The following is a 20,459-nucleotide window of genomic DNA, read 5'->3' as shown; positions in this document are numbered from 1 at the left end:
ATTTCACTCAGGATAATACCCTCCAGTTCCATCCACATCGAAGCAAATGGTGGGTATTTGTCGTTTCTAACAGACAACCAGTTTTCTTCATGCAGGATTTTCTTACTGGCAATCTATTTGAGCCACCTGTTTAAGTACAATGGAGACGTAACACTGTCATCTTCCTGAAAAATGGTAGGAGAAATCAAGAGACATGAAACTGAAATCTGGGTTGAGCATCGGCCTTTGGCTCAGATCGTGATCCCGGTCCCAGGATCGAGTCCCACATGGGGCTCCCCGCGTGGAGCCTGCTTCTCCCTCTGCCTGTCTCCACCTCTCTCTCATGAATAAATAAAATCTTAAAAAAAAAAAAAAAGAAAGTGGAATCCTTGGGACACCTGGGTGGCTTAGTTGGTTAAGTGTCTGCCTTCAGCTCAGGTCCCTACATAGGACTCCCTGCTCAGCAGGAAGTCTGCTTCTCCCTAAGCTCCTCATCCCACTCGTGCTCTCTCTCTCAAATAAATAAAATCATAAAAAACATTTTTTAAAAAACCTTAGAATTCTTCATTTTAATTCTTAACTGGAGCTAGATTTGGGCTTTAATTAAATCAAATTTGTAAAAACACCTTGTTTCAATAGGATCTCACAAGACTGGAACTTTAAAAAATATTTTCACTGTCCTCTTCATACTGTATAAAGGAATCACTTCTATTAAGAAAAAATGGAATACTAAAACATTTTAGAGATTGTGAATACTAAAGATTAAGAGGTATTTCTTATCTCTGACCAGCATATATATAAAATCAGCTCTCTTAAAAAGAAAGCTCTTAGGGACGCCTGGGTAGCTTAGTGGTTGAGCATCTGTCTTCCACTCAAGGTGTGACCCCAGAGTCCCGGGATTGAGTCCCACATTGGGCTCCCCGCAGGGAGCCTGCTTCTCCTTCTGCCTGTGTCTCTGCCTCTCTGTGTCTCTCATGAATAAATAAAATCTTAAAAAAAAAAAAAAAAAAAAAAGCAAGCTCTTACACCTAGTTAAAATCCATTATTGCTATCTCTGCCATTGATATTCCCTTAAAATCCACTCATATTTATTCAACATTTAAAAATTTGAATTCAAAAAAAAATTTGAATTTACAAGTGTAAAATTCATCAGTCGCATGGCGTTTGTCTATACCAATCAAGTGGCACTTGTTCCTACTATATTTATTTATTTATTTATTTATTTATTTATTTATTTATTTTTTAAATATTTTTTTAATTTATTTATGATAGTCCCACAGAGAGAGAGAGAGAGAGGCAGAGACATAGGCAGAGGGAGAAGCAGGCTCCATGCACCGGGAGCCCAACGTGGGATTCGATCCCGGGTCTCCAGGATCGCGCCCTGGGCCAAAGGCAGGCGCTAAACCGCTGCACCACCCAGGGATCCCCCTACTATATTTATAAACTGTCCCCTTGCTCAGATTGTAAACTCCTTGAGAGAAAGCACTTTTTTCTAGCCCCAAGGCCTAACATAGGGATTTACATATAATAAAATGTTGGCAATGGCTATGAAGAATACAGACCAGTAAGTAAGTTTAAGAATCAATTTAAGTTCTAAGGAATATTTGACCTTTGAAACTACCTCAAACGAGTCATGGCCCAAGTCCAGAAGCAGTACCAACAGCAGACTGAAGCCAGCAAGGAATTAAAACTCAAAGTCTTAGCCACCAACTGACACTAGTTTCTTATGTCTGAGATCTTGCCCAAGAAGAGACATCAGTGAAAAGTGTGCATAATTTTTAAAAAATCCGTTATTATTTATTTATTTTAAAGATTTTATTTATTCATGAGACACAGAGAGAGGCAGAGACACTGGCAGAGGGTGAAGCAGGCTCCCTGCAGGTCAATCCCAGGACCCCAGGATCACTCCCTGAGCCTAACGACAGATGCTCAACCACTGAGCCACCCAGGCATTCCCTATAAAAGGTTTAAGACCACAATATTTAGGCAAGATCCCAAAGTGCTACTGCTCTCTTGGAAACTCATTTTCCAGTTCTTATATTAATAAATCTATTAGTAGATGAGAAATGGGGTTTGGTACATCTATCCTTGATTCTGTTCTTCCCTGACACGAAGTCAATTCACTCACTCACTCATTCAGCATTTACTATTCATTTACAAGAGGGTAAGCCCTGTATTAAGCAGAGAAAAAAGATAAATGAGGTGTAGTCCCCATCTGCCGAATGTAGTCATATTCTACAAATGTACAGCTGAATTAATGCTATAAATCCATGCTACTCTGATTTCATAAAATGGAGCATCAGAGAAACAATTTTATGTCTGTGATCTCAGACAGCATTCTGTATCTGGTGGATATGTGGTTCTCTCTTCTCCATTCAAACACCACCAATGCGTCTTTTAGTTTTAACTTTATTTGGCAAAGCAGCACTGCATAAACTGTTCAGTGACTAGGACCCAGCTTACACAGCATAGTAAATTCATATACATTATCAGCAGCAAATTAGAAACAGAAAAAAACAGTACTGAGCTACAAGTCTCTATAATTTTAAAGAGGGAAAGGATGAACTATATCAGTTATGTCCAATCTGAATAGCTAAGTGTTATAAAGGACATCACCTGCCATCTTCTAAAGTTTTAATATTTACAAATGCTTAGTTTTAAAGTAACAAAGCAGCTGATTGTATCTACAACATGCTACTCTATGACACCACATCAAAAGCTTTAAAAAGGAAGCTCATCTCTATTTTCTTAGTGGCATCTAACAGACATCCAAAAACCAAGAATTTTAACTTGTGAATGGTGGCGTTATCTGATGCACAAGAGCAATCTGATCAATTAATATTGAAACAGAATTAAGTGTCTAAGAAAAACCACTCCTCGAAATCAATTCACAAACTAAGTCTTCCATTTGTGGAACCCCGTCTTTTAATATTTTAAAGTAAAATGTGGGCATGTTAAAGTAATAATACACAAATTTATACTTTGCATCGTTCCTTTACCAATTCGGCTTCTGTGCCTCTTTGAAGAACTAGAAACCCTACAAAACCACACATTTTCATGCTGAAAATAATAGTGTAACAAAGTCCAAAACAAGCTGTGATGCTGTTGGTTTCAAAAAGCTTTGAGGACTGAGATGAGCAATCCACTGTAATATTATTTACTGGTCAAGCTGATGGTGCTTTTACAGTTCATCCCTGAGGATAAAAAAGAGAAATATATAAGTAGATGTTACATAACTCCAAAAACTTGGCTAATAATTTGGATACAATTAGTAAATAAGTAAAAATACACCAATCCCCAAGCATTTATAAACAAAAAAAAAGAGAAAGCAAGAAAGCAAACAGCCCCAAGTCAAGGCAAAAATGGAAGTCAGCCATCCGAACATCTCTCATGCTACTCCAGAATGAAATATGAGACCTGAAGGCCCTGGATTCCTATTTTTCATTCTAAAGGTAACTTTTTTCCTTCACGATAAAAAATTCAGAGAAATTTTAATTTTTAGTTCTAGGATCTTGCTAACACTATCATAAAATCACATTGGGTAATTAGAATTCAAATAATTTTTGATAGTTACACATTGAAAAAACTGGACAAAAATGTGGTCTTTTGCTTAGAGTATACTCTGCTAGCAAATGCTGAGTGGGTTCAATTTCAACCCAAACTCTGGGAGAAAAAGCATCCTGTGTAGGTGTATCTGCCAGATGATTTCAAAAGGCAGCTTTGTCAGCTCCAAAGGAAATCACTCGCTCAGCAAGCTGCAGCACTGTACCAGCCACTGCCAGTGAGGGGAAGGAAGGAAGAAGAATGCAGCCTAAAATAAACTGTATAGCATATAAATCATACCTCAATAAAGCTGTTAAAAGTAAAAAAAAATAAAGCTACCAAAAAGCTTCATACTTGAGGGTAACGAGTGACAAAAACATTGTTAAACACTCAAGAATTTTAGGGGTGAAGAAGTATGACATTTGCAACTAAATCTCAGATGACCTACATGCATATATAGAGAGAAAGAGAGAATGAGAGAGCAGATGTGGAAAATGTTAACAATTGGTAACTCTGGATGAAGAGATTCAGGAAGTCTTTGTACTGTTCTTACAATCTGTCTACAATAAAAATTTAAGTTTTTTAAAAGTTAAAATAAATCTGAAGGGGAAGTAAAAAGAGCTAAAATGTCCCAAATATGTGGTGAATTAAGAGACTATCAGATAGTATGCTTTTTAAAACTGAATTGTGTAAATCCTGTGAGAAATTATTTTAAAGATTACTTCTCCCACAAACTGCCTTTGTCATAGAGTACTGGATTATCTATTAAATGACAAATTATCAGTTCTGGCTCCTCTTAATATATTCTTCTAAATAATTTAAGCACTATAATGCTCATAGAATAAATTTTACTTAAATTCATGCAAGCATTAAAATATTTAATCTACAAAGAGTTCACTTGCAAAGTGCTCTATTCATAAATTCACTGTTCTTTTTAAAATGTGAACTGAAGATGTTACTGTTTTTGTAAAATAATTTACCACATTTGACTTGCCTGTTGTAAGGCATTAAGGATATGATAAATAAATATCCTTACTGCCCAACAACATAATACAACATTTCCAAATATCCTCTTCAATTAAAAATTTTTTTAAAAAGGAAAAGGATAAAAACTCTCAACAAACTGGGTATAGAGGAAACGTACCTCAACATAATAAAGGCCATATATGACAAGCCCACAGCTAACATCATACTCAGTGGTGAAAAGCTGAAAGCTTTTCCTCTAAGATCAGGAACAAGACAAGGATGCCCATTCTCGCCACTTTTATTCAACATAGCACTGGAAATCCTAGCCAGAGCAATTAGGCAAGAAAAAGAAATAAAAGGCATCAAAATCGGAAAGAAAGAAGTAAAATTGTCTCTTTTTGCAGACAACATATTATATATAGGAAACCCTATAAACCACCAAAAAAATGTCAAAACTAATAAACTAATAAAGTTGCAGGAAACAAAATCAGCATACTGAAATCAATTCTGTTTCTATACACCAATAATGAGCTATCAGAAAGAGAAATTAAGAAAACAATCCCATTTATAATTGCATCAAAAAAGAATATGATATCTAAAACAAATTTAAATAAGGTGAAAGATCTGTACACTAAAAAGTATGACATTAATGAAAGACATTGAAGAAGACACAATACTCATGGATTGGAAGAATGAATACTGTTTAAATTATCCATACTACGCAAAGCAATGTACTGATTCAATGTAATCCATATCAAAATCCCAACAGCATTTTTCACAGAAACAGAATAATTCTAAAATTTGTATACAATCATAAAAGGTCCCAAATAGCAAAACAATCTTTAGAAAGAACAGAGCTGGAGGTATCACACTCCCTGATTTCAAACTACATTACAAAATAGTATGGTATTGCCATAAAAAGAGACACATAGGTCAATGAAACAGAATACAGCACTCAGATATAAATCCACACATATATCATCAATTAAGGACCCAAGAATATACAGTGGGTAAAAGAGTGTATTCAATAAATGATGATGGGAAAACTGGACAGCCACATGAGAAAGAATGAAACTGGACCACCATCTACACCATATACAAAAAATCAACTCAAATGGATTAATGACTTGTATGTAAGACCTAAAATCATAAAATGAAATTTAATGTGGTAATCATTTTATAGTACATACCTATATCAGATCACTATGTTGTACACATAAAAGTAATATAATGCTATGTCAATTATATCAATAAAATGGAGGAAAAAATCATATTGTAAAAAAAGTGGGACAATATTGATGACATTCTATTAAATAGGAAAAAAGATTACAAGATAATGCTATTATATGATCTCAGGATTACAAAAAGATGTATACGGAACTATGAATAAAAGAGTAGGAAAAAAAAATCTACCAAAATGTTAATAGTGGTTATATCTCTAGGTTCTGGGACTGTGGGTGATTTTTATTTCATTCTTTGTACTTCTAAAATTTTTACACTATACATATATTATTTTAGTAGTCAAACAGAATTATTAAAAACAAATAGAAGGAAATATATAGCACTAAAAAAAAAGAAAAGAAATTAAGTTTATAGATCTGAATTTTAACATCTAGGGTGCCAAAGAAAACCAAAAATTTCCTATCAGTGCACATATAATCTTGTCCATCCTAATACCCCAAAATCTATATAACTTTCACGTTATTTATTTTTCCATTTAATGTTCCAAATTCTACATAACTATCTTTATCTGACTTACATGTGTAGATCACTTACAATAAAAAGTATTATGTCCTAAATTTCTAGAAAGTCTCTTTATTATATATGTGCCAAACATATTCATTAGGTTACCAACTATATAAATATTATTTTATTATATAATGTATAATTATATATAACTTATTAGGTTACTAATTCTAACCTACTAACATTAGTATTATATATTCTTTTTTTTAAAGATTTTATTTATTTATTCATGAGAGATACACAGAGTGAGGCAGAGACACAGGCAGAGGGAGAAGCAGGCTCCATGCAGGGAGCCCGATGTGGGACTCGATCCCAGGACTCCAGAATCATGCCCTGAGCCAAAGGTAGATGCTCAACCACTGAGCCACCCAGGCATCCCAGTATTATATATTCTTTTCAAGAACAAATGAAAAGATGTATTACCAAGAAACAACAATCAAAATCCATGAATGGTTTCTACTTAACAGGTTTTGAGGTAATAAATTGTACAAAGCATTATGAGAATTCCAAGAGCAACAAAATATATCCCTGCCTTTAAGAATGTAAAATATGTTATAATGCTGTAATATATGTAAAGAAATTAAAAAGGGACAATACAGAAAAATATGAACACAAGATCAACTAGATACCCTAGGACCTACACTGTCAATCTTAAAAATTCTCAACCAATTCATAACATGTTTTTCATGTGTGCATGGCACTTTGAGATGACAATAAGCAAAGCGCTTATTGAATGAGAATCCTGAAACATTCCTTGGTTTCACAAACCAGAGATGGACTTCTTCCATTGTCTCTTGTGACCATTAAAAACAAAAACAAAACTTACCAGATGATTAACAAAATATTGATTCCTACATATAATACTTATGTAAAATAAAATAAAAATTTAAAAATATGAAGTTTATGATGCAACTAATACAACTACTACACGTCCATAGTCATGAACATAATACCACAGGTTCTATCTAGATCTATGGCTCATACCTCTGGCATTGTCTCTCCTGTTATTATATTACTCCACCAAAATTATAAACAATATTTTTCCAAGTATAAGGAAATGTAAGTCTACATTCAGGCTTTGGGCTTTATTTGGCACAAGAATTCAGCATGCCTACTAGGGCTCTTTCTTTCCCATACAGCAAAGATTGGATCTCACCCTTACAGGGCACTGCAACTAGCTCTGGATTCCTCAGGAAGAGAAGGATGGAAGGTTGGTGAGAAGCAAGAGAAGGTTCAGAAAAAAAAAAAAGAGAGAAAGAGAGAAAAGGTTCAGAAGAAAGCTTGGGGGATGAGCTGTTAAACGAATTCTGAAGAAAATATGAAAGAATAGAGACCACCTAACCTGGCAATAAGACTGACTAGGAGCTTTTGACATAATTCCCAAATGTGGGATGGGCACTCAGAAAATGGTATGCAGATCTTTTTAACCACATTCTATCCTTACTACCACTGCTTTATTTAGGCCACTGCCATTTCACCTCCTAACTTGCTACAACCACATTGTTCTGTCATTTTGTCTCTTTCCAATCTACTCTCTACACCACAGCCAGAGTCATCATTCTGAAATGTAATTCTGATTACTTCACTGTCTGTCTTCAACACTTCAATTGCTCCCTACTAAACACACTACACTCTCATTGCTCATTTATCTTCTCTAGACTTTTTTGCATCTCCCACGTGACCATAAGTTCCATGAGAATGATCAGTTTCAAATTCACAGCTAATGTATCCATGGCCCTAGTATAGTCCCTACTCTCAGTGGGTTCCAGTAAAATTATTTCCTCCCCTTATGTAGTTGCCTAGCATGGGAGGTCCCTGCCCTGGTCATATCAATATGTTTTACTGATTCCCATAACCTTTCCTGTATTTCTTTGAATAACCCTTTGACAAAAACCACTTTAAAATCCTAGCTGAGCATATTTTGTTGCCTGTCTGGATCCTGAGAGTCTAAGAATACGAATAGAAATAGTGGATGATTGGTCTCTTTAGATTTTAAGTTAACTGTTGTTATTTTACCCTTTCAAACATCCTATTTTCTAGTAATTTCTTTCAGTACAAAATTTTCTTTTAATGTGGCAGTTGCTTTTTCCAATTCTGTTTCCAGATTTTGTTTCACCTTTACATTCTTTAAATCTATATTCTTTAAAGATTTACAACTAAGTAACTGATTATTTTGGGGGGCACCTGGATGGCTCAGCTGGTAAAGCCCCTGACTCTTTTTTTTTTTTTTTTAAGCCCCTGACTCTTGATCTCAGGGTCTTGAGTCCAAGCCCCACACTGGGCATAGAGCTTACATAAAACAAAACAAAAATTTAAAAAAACACACACTATATCTTTGGATGTAGGAAAATGTGTTTGAACAAATAGAAAATTTACAAGAGAAAGAATTAGGACATCCTCCTAGTATAATTAGAGAAAAGTTTTCAGTAATACATATATGTAAAATTGCTCAATCTTTTAAAAAGTTGAAAACTAAAAAGAAAAACAAGTATATATATTTAAATACTTGGTAAATGACTAAGTATATTTGATAAATGACTTGTTCATAAATTTAAAAGTTAATCTATATTTAATATAAATAGTTTAGTTTTATAATGGGTGAATATAGGTACTGTGGAAATCTAGAGCTTCTATGACCTGGGAAGGGGGGAACCTCTTCATTAAAGGAAGAAAAGGAGGACCAAAACCAAGAATGCATATAAATAAAATCAGATGTCAGGCCAGGAAGGCCCCTAAGCATGTGAAAGTCCCAAAGCTTAAGTTTCATTTACTTCCTGCTAAATCCACCTCTGGTTATAAAAATGAAATATATTTTTGTAATTCCTTCATCATCAAACTGCAGGGGAATGTTCAATACTAATATCAATTGTGCACAGAAAGCTTTTAAATTTATTAATGAAAATGTGAACTCTTACTTGAATCAAATTTCAGTGTGTTCAGTGTATATTTGCCCCTTTTATACAACAGCAATCATACGGTTATATAACTACATAACCACACTAGAAGCAAAGTCAAGGAAGGTTGTAACTAGTTTTAATAACCATATGACTGTAACTGACAGGACTCCTAGCTTTCAATTTTTTTTTTAAGAAGTGGCTGTGCTCCAGGTTAGAATTCAAAGAAAATAGCTATATCCACATAATGTGAAGAATAAAATGCAATTCCTAGTAAGATATCCCAGAAATGGCCAATTAGAATGAAAAGAAAAACTCAGATTCATTACCATTTATGCAATTAAACATTCTTTCAAAAGGTATCTTTCCTCTTTCCAAAAAAATAAAATTAAGAGGTCTATTAAACTTACAATCACCATTTTACTGAAAATGGTGATTTTTTTCATTTATTGAAAAAATAATTATCTTAAAATAAGTACCTCTGTCAAATAAAAAAAGATTCTAAAACTAGGAAACTGTTAAACCTTTCTTATTTTATCATTTAATTTTTACTAGTCTTAGCTAATGTCATTCTTACTTATTGATTTTACTCCTTCCCACTGAAGGATGTGGGGAGGGGAAGGAAGAAGAAGAGAGGAAGAGAAATCTTGGCTTCAGAAAAAATACTGATTATGCTGAGACATAAACACAAGTAGGCATTATAATGAGCCATGCTATACTGAGGATTATGCTGCATGCTGTTGGTCCTTTGGGTGGGTTTGTGAGACCTGGGCACTGTACTCGCTTTGAGCTCACTGAATTCCCCCTTCCATCCCACCCCAGGAATTTGGTTAGAATGGTTTTAAAATGGGCTGGCCAGTTCCACAGACTGGCAAGAAGTTTATTTCTTATAGCGGCTCTGAAACAGTAGCCGAGTGTAAAACAGACATGGGTCGTTAGACAGAATGTCAATGAATCTGATTGAAAGAAAGAAAGCAAGCTAAGAGGAAAAATGTCCTCTCGGGGACTCTGACACCTTTGAAAATTGGGACAAGAGTATCTTTTCCCTTTCTCTTTGTAACAATGGTACAACAGGGTGTGAACGGGGCAGGAAAGGATGGCCCCTTCTCTTCAGACCAAAGCCTTTGTTTCCATGACCACAGAGCAGCTACAAAAAAATGATTTGTGAATACAGAAGCAGAACGGCTGATAATAAAAACATCCTTAACAAAATTCTGAACTGTGGCTAAAAGCTTCTTTTTTAAAAAAAGGGGTAAAAAATCCCACCTTTGTGCCAACCAAGTCTCACCCCCCTTTCCCAAAGATATGAGTTAAACCAAAAGAAGGGCAGACTCATGCAAAATTTTTCTAGATTTTTAATGTAGCGAATTTCTGATGTTAAAATGGAGTAGCATAAAGGTGACAACCAAAAAAGCAGCTCTTGTGGTCTAATGTCTTAGAATCCACACCCTTCACCTTGCATGTGTGGAAGAAGAAAGAGCAGAAGATAAAATCACTTCCACCTGGACCACTGCTTCTCCTTATCTGTTAAAGGCACGTATATGACTCCCATCAGGGGCTTCATCTTGACACTGCCATCCTGTAGTTTGTCATACTGCTCCAACATCTGGTTTCCACCTGCGGGACCAACTGGCAATATCAATCTCCCACCAGGCTTTAACTGGTCTATCAGCTAAAAGAAAAAGAAAAAGACATACACACCAACTTACAGATTTTATATTAACAATCATTTTACATTACTATAAACAACTTTTAGTGTCCATGGGCCAAAAGCAGAAATGTACTTTATCTAGTATATACATAGATTGTTTGTTTTTTTTTTAATTTTTATTTATTTGTGATAGTCACAGAGAGAGAGAGAATGAGGCAGAGACACAGGCAGAGGGAGAAGCAGGCTCCATGCACTGGGAGCCCGACGTGGGATTCGATCCCGGGTCTCCAGGATCGCGCCCTGGGCCAAAGGCAGGCGCCAAACCGCTGCGCCACCCAGGGATCCCTATACATAGATTGTTAAACTTATTATTATTCTGTCCTCCACTTACCCATTTACTTATCATCCTCCCCTACGAAATTGCAAGTTCTCTTATTCATCTTTGTGTGCCTGTAATCTGATACAGTACACAGCAAGACTGTTTGAGATGAACCACCGAATGTAGAGCTCTCCTCTTGGCAAGACCGAAGGCAAAGCGGAACATTTCAATGCCTATAAGCCCGTTTTGAATCTTTGTGGTTCAGGAGAGGAGAGGGGAGCGGTGTAGTGCAGAAAATCAGCAAGAAGTCCCTAGAATTTAGGGCATCACTGAGCCAACAGTACGGGAACCTTGGTTTTATGACTGAATTTAGGATTACTGGCACCATGACAAACCATGCATTAGAATGAAGACACTCTATTCAATCAAAGACCAAGACCACTCAGTGAATTTTTCTTCCATCAGAAAAATTTTAGATCATATGTTACCATTTGAATGTGGCCTTACGAATGACTACTAATCAAAAACTCTAAGGGAGAACTTTCCCTTGGACAGCATTATCCCAGTAAAGCAAGTCCTCAATTAAAAATTCAGTTGTCAGCAAGCCCATCTTATTTTTCCCATTTCAATTTTTACTCAAGTAATTCTCACAAGTATTCTTTGAGTGTCTTTAAATGTCAAAGTTTGTGATAAAAACCAGCAGACTTGCCCCGACTCCAATCTTACTCCCTAAATCCTGTCATTTTAAATCCTCTTAGCTGTGTCTTCTAGTATTTACATTTTTGGTCGTGATTATCTCTAAAGTATGTCTTTTATGTTTTTCATTAAAATATAATTGACAGGGATCCCTGGGTGGCGCAGAGGTTTGGCGCCTGCCTTTGGCCCGGGGCACGATCCTGGAGACCCGGGATCGAATCCCACGTCGGGCTCCCTGCATGGAGCCTGCTTCTCCCTCTGCCTGTGTCTCTGCCTCTCTCTCTCTCTCTCTGTGACTCTCATGAATAAATAAATAAAATCTTTAAAAAAAAAAAAAAAATATAATTGACATATAACACTGTATTAGTTTTAGGTGCACATCACAATGGTTTGATAATATGTATGTACTGTAAAACCATTACCACAATACATTTAATTAACATCCATTACCACACATGGTTACGATATTTTCTTCTTGTGATAAAAAGAATTTTAAAGATCTACTCACTTAAACAATACAGTGCTGCTAACTACAGTCACCATGCTATAGAGTCTTTAGGTTCTTGTTTCAAATTATATGCTAGACGAAGACTGAGCTCTCTCACATGTATTCTGCTCCTTTCCCTTTTTCCAACCAATATCATAATTTTTTAAAACCATTTTCAGTTATGACTGTAAACATAATTTGCAGCTGAGCCAATAATCCAGTGCTTGTTTCCTTTCTTATACAACAATTGTTTATCCTGCACTTAGAAACTGAAACTCTTTAGGGACCTGGCTGGCTCAGGTGGAAGAGCATGGCTCTTGATCTTGAGGTCCTGAGTTTGAGCCCCACACTGGGTGTAGAGATTACTAAAAAACAAAACAAAAACAAAACACACACACACACACACACACACCCTCAAGCTCTTTCTTTTTTTCATTCGTTTTCTTTTTAACTGTTTTCTAAATATTAGTATCCTCCAACAACTTCTCAGTAAGATTTTCACAGTCAAACCCATCTAATTAGTGTTCTGTTGTTGTTGGATAGACTCCCTCTGAGTGCCTTCCTCCTCCTGCTCTGAATCCGGAGGCCCAGGAGGCCTGCTGCACAGCTTTCGTCAGGGGAGTTCCCTTTTAACACTGGGGATTCTCATTATCTATCTCCTGAACCAGATGCTCTACCTTCCCATATCCCAGGGCTTTCTCTTTCTGTTTTTTCCTACTCTCTCCTCCCTCATCTTTTGACATTATTAAAGCAATCACTCTAAAAGTATTATTTGAAACAGCACATGGAGTATTTTAAAAGAGAAAGACTGAGATATGCAGGTCTAAAACTATCTTTATTTTACATATTTGACAATATATGTGGGTACAGAATTCAAGGCTAGAAATCATTTTCAGTTCAGAATTGTGAGTTCGTTCCTCTGACTTGTTGATTCTAATGCTGCTATTCTGCAGTCTGCTGCCTTTCTGATTACCAATTCCTTATAGATTGTTTTGTTGTTCTGGAAACTTTTAGAATCTTCCCTTTATCCCTAATATTCTAGAATTTTATGGTGATATTATGGTTCTTTTTTTTTTTTTTTTGTCTCTCTCTCTCTCTTTTTAGAAAAAGCTCCACATTCTGGGCATCATGATCTTTTCAAACTATACTCCTGTCCTTTGGTTCTTGGAAATTTTCTTACTTAGGGCTTAGCACTAATCGTTCCTCCATACGGAATTTGAGGCAGCAGCCCCTCTCGTCAGACCCATGCTTCATCTCTTATTTCCAAGATCCTCGTGTCTCCAATTTCTAAGCCCTTTACCAAGTTGTGCAGAGCAAACTGCTTCTGCAATGGTCCCCCCTCTGCAGGCTCTTTGATCCAACTTCCTGCACCCTTCTGAGTCAGTTACTACTCCATCCGCTTTCCACCTGCATTCACTACAGGGTTTAGGAGTGCAGGTATAATCCCTGAGATAATGAAATAGGAAGTTTGTGTTTCTGCTTCCTGCTTTCTAGTTGTTTTGGAGTGAAATACAAGAGGAGGCATAAACATCTTTTCTGTTATCTTAAAACTGGAAAGCCCCTCCCTTCAGCATGTCTCTCTTTAATCGGATGTATACAGACCCTTGCAATACTTCCAAGTGCTACTACAAACATTTAAATTCATACCGAGCTAGGGATGCCTGGGTGGCTCAGTCAGGCGTCTGACTCGATTCAGGTCATGATTTCAGGGTCGTGATATGGAATCCTGTGTTGGGCTCTGCACTCAGTGGGTCAATGGGGAGTCTGTTTCTCTCCCTCTGCCCCACCCCCTGCGTGCATGGTCTTTCTCTCTGTAAAATAAATCAATCTATCTTTAAATTCATAAAGCCAGAAATGCCCTTCAGGATCATGTCAGGGACTCAGTGGGAACGATAAGCCCTGCACCCAAGCTCTTTCATTTAAATACAGTTCTATTTTGTATTTTTATTGTTCCTACTAGGCTGCCTTAAAAAATTTTTTTTAAACTTATGGTTTGTGTGTCTATATGTGAACATTCATTGAACTATTCATTTATGATTTGTACATCTTTCTATAGCATATTTTTTTAATCTTAAGTAAACTCTATGCCACACATTGGGTTCAAACTCATGACCCCATGATCAAGTTTTGCATGCTTTACCAACTGAGCCAGTCAAGCATCCCATCTACAGCATATTAACCTTCAATTAAAATGTGTTAAAACCACTGGTTTAGTTTTAAAAACAAGCAAACAAAATGGCAACAGGGTAGGAGAAAATAATTTTCTCAAAGTCATTCAGCCAATAAACACCAAGTCAATGACCAGAACAAGTTCCCTAACTTTCAGCTTCCCATTAACTAAACATACAAAAAGGAGCCCTTCCAGACTGGGGAGTGGCTGAGACTGGGCACAAGTGTCACTCTTAGTACCGCATCATCTAGTCCAGAACTGTGGAAAATTCAAACACCATAGAAACCTAAGATCTCAGTGAACTCAACCAAGGAGTATTAAGGGTTAACAGAAGCTTATCAGTCTTACTAAAACAGCCAATTTTGGGGGTGCCTAGGTGGCTCAATCAGTTAAACATCTGACTCTTGATTATGGTTCAGGTCATGATCTCAGAGTCCTGGGACTGAGCCCCACATCAGGCTATGCACTCAGCACAAGGTTTGCTTGAATTTCTCCCCCTCTCTCTGACCGTCCCCGCAGTCGCTTGCTCTCTAAAATTTAAAAAAAAAAAATTAAGGGACACCTGGGTGGCTCAGCAGTTAAAGTGCCCACCTTCAGCCCAGAGAATGATCCTGGAGACCCGGGATCGAGTCCTGCATCAGGGTCCCTGCATGGAGCCTGCTTCTTCCTCTGCCTGTGTCTCTGCCTCTCTCTCTCTGTTCTCTCATGAATAAATAAAATCTTTAAAAAAAATTTTTTTAAACCCCAAAAAACAATTTCATACTTTAATATTTCCTTGATTATGTAATTACAATACTGGAATAGCCTTCCCTCTCATTGCAACTATGCAAACACTACTATTCTTTTAAGATTCAGTTCCAATTCCATTCATGTATGTAGCCTCCTTAACTGTTCCACGTAAAGTTCTCTCCCTCCCTTGAACTTTTACAGTAGTCTATGTTTTCTTTTCCCTTCAGTATATGTTATATACTAATGATATGCTATCATAGCATTAATTTCCCTGTTATATATATATGACACATTTCTTCCAGAATATAAGCTTTGTGAGGGTAAAATGCATGACAAATACCTGCTGGTCTCACCCATGTACCCAGCAATCTCCCATATTCTGGTATTTAATAAAGGACCAAGTGATTATCAGATCATGAACTCCAGATATATTTTCCTAATTTTACAGGCATACTAGTTCTTACATGGATCAAATGCAGTTTCAAATAAGACAGCCACAGACTATGATTCTGTAATTTTCCAAATCATTTACAGAATTCTCTTCATATTAAAAAAATTACCTACTAAGTATAATTTAAATGCATGACATAAAAATCTAATTATGTCTTGATCATCTAGAAGTCATTTGTCTATAAATCTTTTACAGCCTTAGTTGACTAAAGCCGAAAAACACAGGAGAAAACTCAACTCACCGCCTGGGGTACAACTGGGGCTGCAGCTCCCACATGAATAGCATCATATGGGGCTTCTTCAGCATATCCCATTCTTCCATCCCCCACTGAAAGAAAATAATTATGCTTTAAAAATCAGTTCAGAGGGAACTATTCGGTGTAAAGAATTATAGGAGATTTAAAGCAGAGCAAGGAGAGACTAAATAATTGATGCTGGGACAACTGGATATTCACATGGAAAAAAAATACATACTTGAATCTCTCTCTTACATACACAAGAATCAACTTCGGATAGATCAGAGTTCTAAATATGTGACTTAGGGACATATCTTCATGATTTTAGAGCAGTCTTAAAGAGGATACAGAAGAGGTGCCTGGGTGGTATAGTTCAGGTTAAGCATCTGATTCTTGGTTTTGGCTCAGGTCGTGATCTTGGGGTCATGATCTCCCGGGTGTGAGATGGGATTATGCATTGGGCTCTGTGCTCAAAAGGAGTCTGCTTCAGATTCTGTCTCCCTTTCCCTCTGCCCCTTCCACTCAAGCGCTCTAAGATAAATAAGTTAATTAAAACAAGAAGAGGACACAGAAAGCACTGGAAAACACTGGTAAGTTTGATACATTAAAATTGTTTCTATTAATCAAGAAAGCACCAATATGAGTGAAAAGGCATGCCAGAGAGTGACGGAAAAGGTCTGCAATATGTATAAATAGACAAAGGGCTAATCTATAGAGGTCCTACATATCTAAGAAAAATACAAATAACTCAATATCTGAACAAGACATTTCACAAAGGAGGACATCCAAATGATCAAAAATATGAAATAGTGTTTGACCTCACCTCTTAGGAGGAAAATACAAAATTAAAATCACAAAAAGATACTGCTATATACTAAGTAGTTAAAAAGAAAAATCTAACAATACCAAGTGCTGATAAGACAGAGAACTAAAAACGCTGATATCTTGCTGAAGGGAATGTAAGCTGGTTCAATCACTTTTAAAAAGTTTTGCAGGATCTATGGTTACCCCATGGAATTGCGGTAATACTCTACATAAATGAAAGCTTGTGAGTATATATATGCATTTGGACCTTTGTATACATATGTTCAGGCAGTATTTTGAACATTTCCAATTTAGAAATAACCCAAAATATCCATCAATGGTAGAATAAACAAATTTTGGTAATGTCCTTTACACTGGAACCTTAGCAATAAAAATTAACTATAAAAAAAGGTGAGTGACTCTTATGAACAATGTTGAATGAAAGAAGTCATTCATCATAGAATATGATGCTGTATGATTCGGTTTATCTGAAATTCAAAATTAAATTAAGCATTGTTTATGGAAGTACAATTAGGCAGGAAAAGCATAAAAGTAATGATGCTGTTTAGCACGAAAAAGAAGGGAAAGAGTTCTGAGGAGGGAAAAGCAAGCAAAAGACATCCAAGCTACCAATGCTGCTCTCTTTTTAGATCAGTATGGCGATGAAGCAGGTATTTTTGCTAAGTTCCACATTTATGCTTTATGCATAGTTTGATGTTTGTTATTTCTACAGTGTGCTCACATGGATACTGCTGAAAAAAGCAATCTACAGGACAGAATGTATGAGTCAACTAAAAAAACTGTATATGTTACTTATTCAAGCATATATTTATATGTCTAGAAAACTTAAGAGGGAAAAGGAGGGTTTCTTTTTTATCTTAAAGATTTCTGCACTTTAAATTTTTCATAGTGGGCACTTGCTACTTTGCTATTACTTCTTCAAAAGCAATGAAGAAAGAACTCCCAACATGAACATTTTCTGCAATAGTTAAGTCATATCAGCACCATGGTCAAGGCAGAACCAGCATAACATTTTATAGTAACTGTTTCCCTTATGTACTACTTGAAGTGAATATCTAAAAAAAAAAGAAGCAAAAATTAGCTTGAGTATTATTTAGTTTACATGGGATCTTCTGAAAATAAAAATTCTCCAAAGAGGAAATTTTTAAAGTTTTCTCATACTCACCAACCAGCTGCACTCTCCCTGAAGACAAAAGCACCGGATCGTCCTTTCTGACATTATTTATTGAGTCATCTACTAGCTCTTTAATGTGGTCAATTCCTATGACTTTTCCACTAGAGCCAACCTGGAAATGAGGGAATAATTCAATAGCTCACTGACCTAAATTTGTCTTTCTCAAGTGTCATTAAAGTGTTTCCTCGCCTACAGTCATATTCTGCAATGTGAAATGAAGACAAACAGCCTAAGCTTTCAATTATTCAGTTTGCTGTAAAATATTTACCAAATACAATTTTTTCAGCTATAACCCTCAAATGGATAATTATATTTCATTAATTATGAAACTAGAATAAGTCACAAAAACTTACAATACTAAAAAAAAATCCTTTCTTCGATTTCTAATTTTTAAACCCCAAACCCTGAAGATTTAACTGCTTAGTATTAATATTAAATATTAAATGTTTAATAATTGCTTAATAAATTAATATTAAATACTTAAATTGCATTTAACTAATATTAAATGGTGGTGCAATCATTTTTAATTTAAATTGCATCTAAAAGTGTGACTTCAAACATTAAAATGTTACATAAAAATTCTATAAGGATTTCTACACCTGATTGTACTGCCTGCCGTATGTGGAAAATATAAAATACATAAAAATATAAAAAGGCTCAAAGTATAAATATTAATTGTAAAATAAAGAAAGACAATAAAGACTCTGAAGTCAGACTACCTGGGTTTACATCTAAGCTTCATCACTGACTTACACCTGGACAACTGTGGCAAGTTATTCTATGAATCAGGTTCCTCAGCTATAAAATGACAAGGAAAAGGGTACATATCTCATAAATGATGTGAAAAGAGACTATGTGAAAAGCATTTAGAACACTGACTAGCACACATGGTAAATGTATGAAAAATATTAAATTAACACTACTTTTAAAAAGATAATTCAGAAGTCTAATGATTTTTAAAAAGTGAATTTTTCTCTGAAACCATATGTCAAATATTAAGAACATGTCATTTAAGTAAATATTGTGTCTAAGCTTTAAAAAATATACTGGGGTGCTTGGGTGGCTCAATCAGTTGAGTAGTTTCTGCCTTTGGCTCAAGTCATAATCCTAGGGTCCTGCGATGGAGCCCCACACTGGGCTCCCTGCTCAGCCAGGAGCCTGCTTCTACCTCTTCCTCTGCCCCTCACCTTGCTTGTGCTCCCTCTCTCTCTTTCATGCTCTCTCTAGCACATGCTCTCTCTCAAATAAATAAAGTCTTAAAAAAAAATCCTGACATCACATTAAGGAAGGCTTAATTTCTATAAAACAAGTAACAACTGAAAAGAAATACCGGAGTTCTTTTTTTTTTTTTTTTCTTTATTTATTTATGATAGTCACACAGAGAGAGAGAGAGAGGCAGAGACACAGGCAGAGGGAGAAGCAGGCTCCATGCACCGGGAGCCCGACGTGGGATTCGATCCCAGGTCTCCAGGATCGCGCCCTGGGCCAAAGGCAGGCGCCAAACCACTGCGCCACCCAGGGATCCCCCTACCTGAGTTCTTATTAAGGAACAGACACTGTTCTGGATGCTTAGAATACATCAATGAAAAAAAATATATCAAAATTCCCACCTCAAAAAAAAAAATTCCCACCTCCCTAGAGCTTAGGCTAGTAGTCTACCAGTTACATATTAACAGCAAGTTAAATGAATTCTAGTCTTAGATGCATCATCCATAAATCCCAACCTAACTAAACTAAAACCTTCCTATCTGGTTCCCAGGGACAAGATTTTTCATAATAATCAAATTGATTTGATTATCTGTGCAAAGATAAACCTTTACTCAAGGTGCCTGAGTAGGCCTTCAAACAGATTGCATAGTTACTTACCAGACAGATAAGTAATAAAACTTGAAGTATAATAAATAAGGCATTTTTCTAAGAGTACTTTTCTTAATATAAAAGAAGCTCTACTCTTATTTCTAATTACCCTGTAGGAGTGTCTAGAAATCAGACTCTCTATATCATTTTCTGCCAGCTGAGAATTTGCAGGAATGCAGCCTGGAAGCTACTGGTTGCCATCTTGTGATCACAAGGGAAGAGCCTGACTGAAGCCAACATTTGGAGGAAAGCAAAGCCAAACCAAGAACCAAAGAGACATTGAGTCAATAAAAATGTCTGATCTTCTTTTGAATCCAGCCACACAAAATGCCAGTTAACACTTTAGACTTTTCCATTCTATAAACCAAATAAATAACCTTTCACCTCTGCCAGTTTGGACTGAATCTTCTGTTACTTGCAACAACAACAAAAAATCCTACGTGATACATATTCCAACTGGTATACTAATAGAATTAAAAAAACAAACCTCAAAAGCTGCTAGTAAAAAAACATACAGCCAAATCTATAATATGTTTCTGCTGGAACGAAATGAAAAATAAAGCTCTTACCATACGTGCAAAACATGCAGTAAGGATTCCACTTCCAGATCCTACATCAAGAGCTTTAGCTCCTTCATGCAATTGATCAAATAGAAGTTCTAGTGCATATGCATGCTGTCAAGAGAAAACAAAGGAAATATTCATTTTTTTTCAAGACTCTATATAAAGTATATATAC

The 20,459-nt window shown here is 36.0% G+C and overlaps 1 protein-coding gene across 7 annotated transcripts in view; it reads right to left on the bottom strand.

Annotated features, from left to right (window-relative positions):
* Nucleotides 1-2,372: 2,372 nt before the first annotated feature.
* The window catches only part of PCMT1 (protein-L-isoaspartate (D-aspartate) O-methyltransferase), a 45,910-nt gene continuing 27,823 nt past the window's right edge, over nt 2,373-20,459 (bottom strand). For 3 of the 7 annotated variants that reach the window (XM_077896558.1, XM_077896594.1, XM_077896569.1), the window contains 6 exons: nt 20,292-20,396; nt 17,857-17,977; nt 15,873-15,958; nt 10,631-10,800; nt 4,667-4,810; nt 2,373-3,173 (listed from right to left, as the gene is read on the bottom strand). In XM_077896558.1, coding sequence (XP_077752684.1) covers nt 3,161-3,173; nt 4,667-4,810; nt 10,631-10,800; nt 15,873-15,958; nt 17,857-17,977; nt 20,292-20,396 — 639 coding nt within the window. In that variant the 3' untranslated portion in view covers nt 2,373-3,160. Of the gene's footprint in view, nt 3,174-4,666; nt 4,811-10,583; nt 10,801-15,872; nt 15,959-17,856; nt 17,978-20,291; nt 20,397-20,459 lie in introns of all 7 variants that reach the window. The other 4 variants (XM_077896583.1, XM_077896614.1, XM_077896603.1 and 1 more) reach the window with 2 other exon arrangements.

Source organism: Canis aureus, chromosome 1, assembly GCF_053574225.1.
Source record: "Canis aureus isolate CA01 chromosome 1, VMU_Caureus_v.1.0, whole genome shotgun sequence".
Taxonomy (NCBI): domain Eukaryota; kingdom Metazoa; phylum Chordata; class Mammalia; order Carnivora; family Canidae; genus Canis; species Canis aureus.
This window is presented reverse-complemented; position numbering and strand designations above follow the sequence as displayed.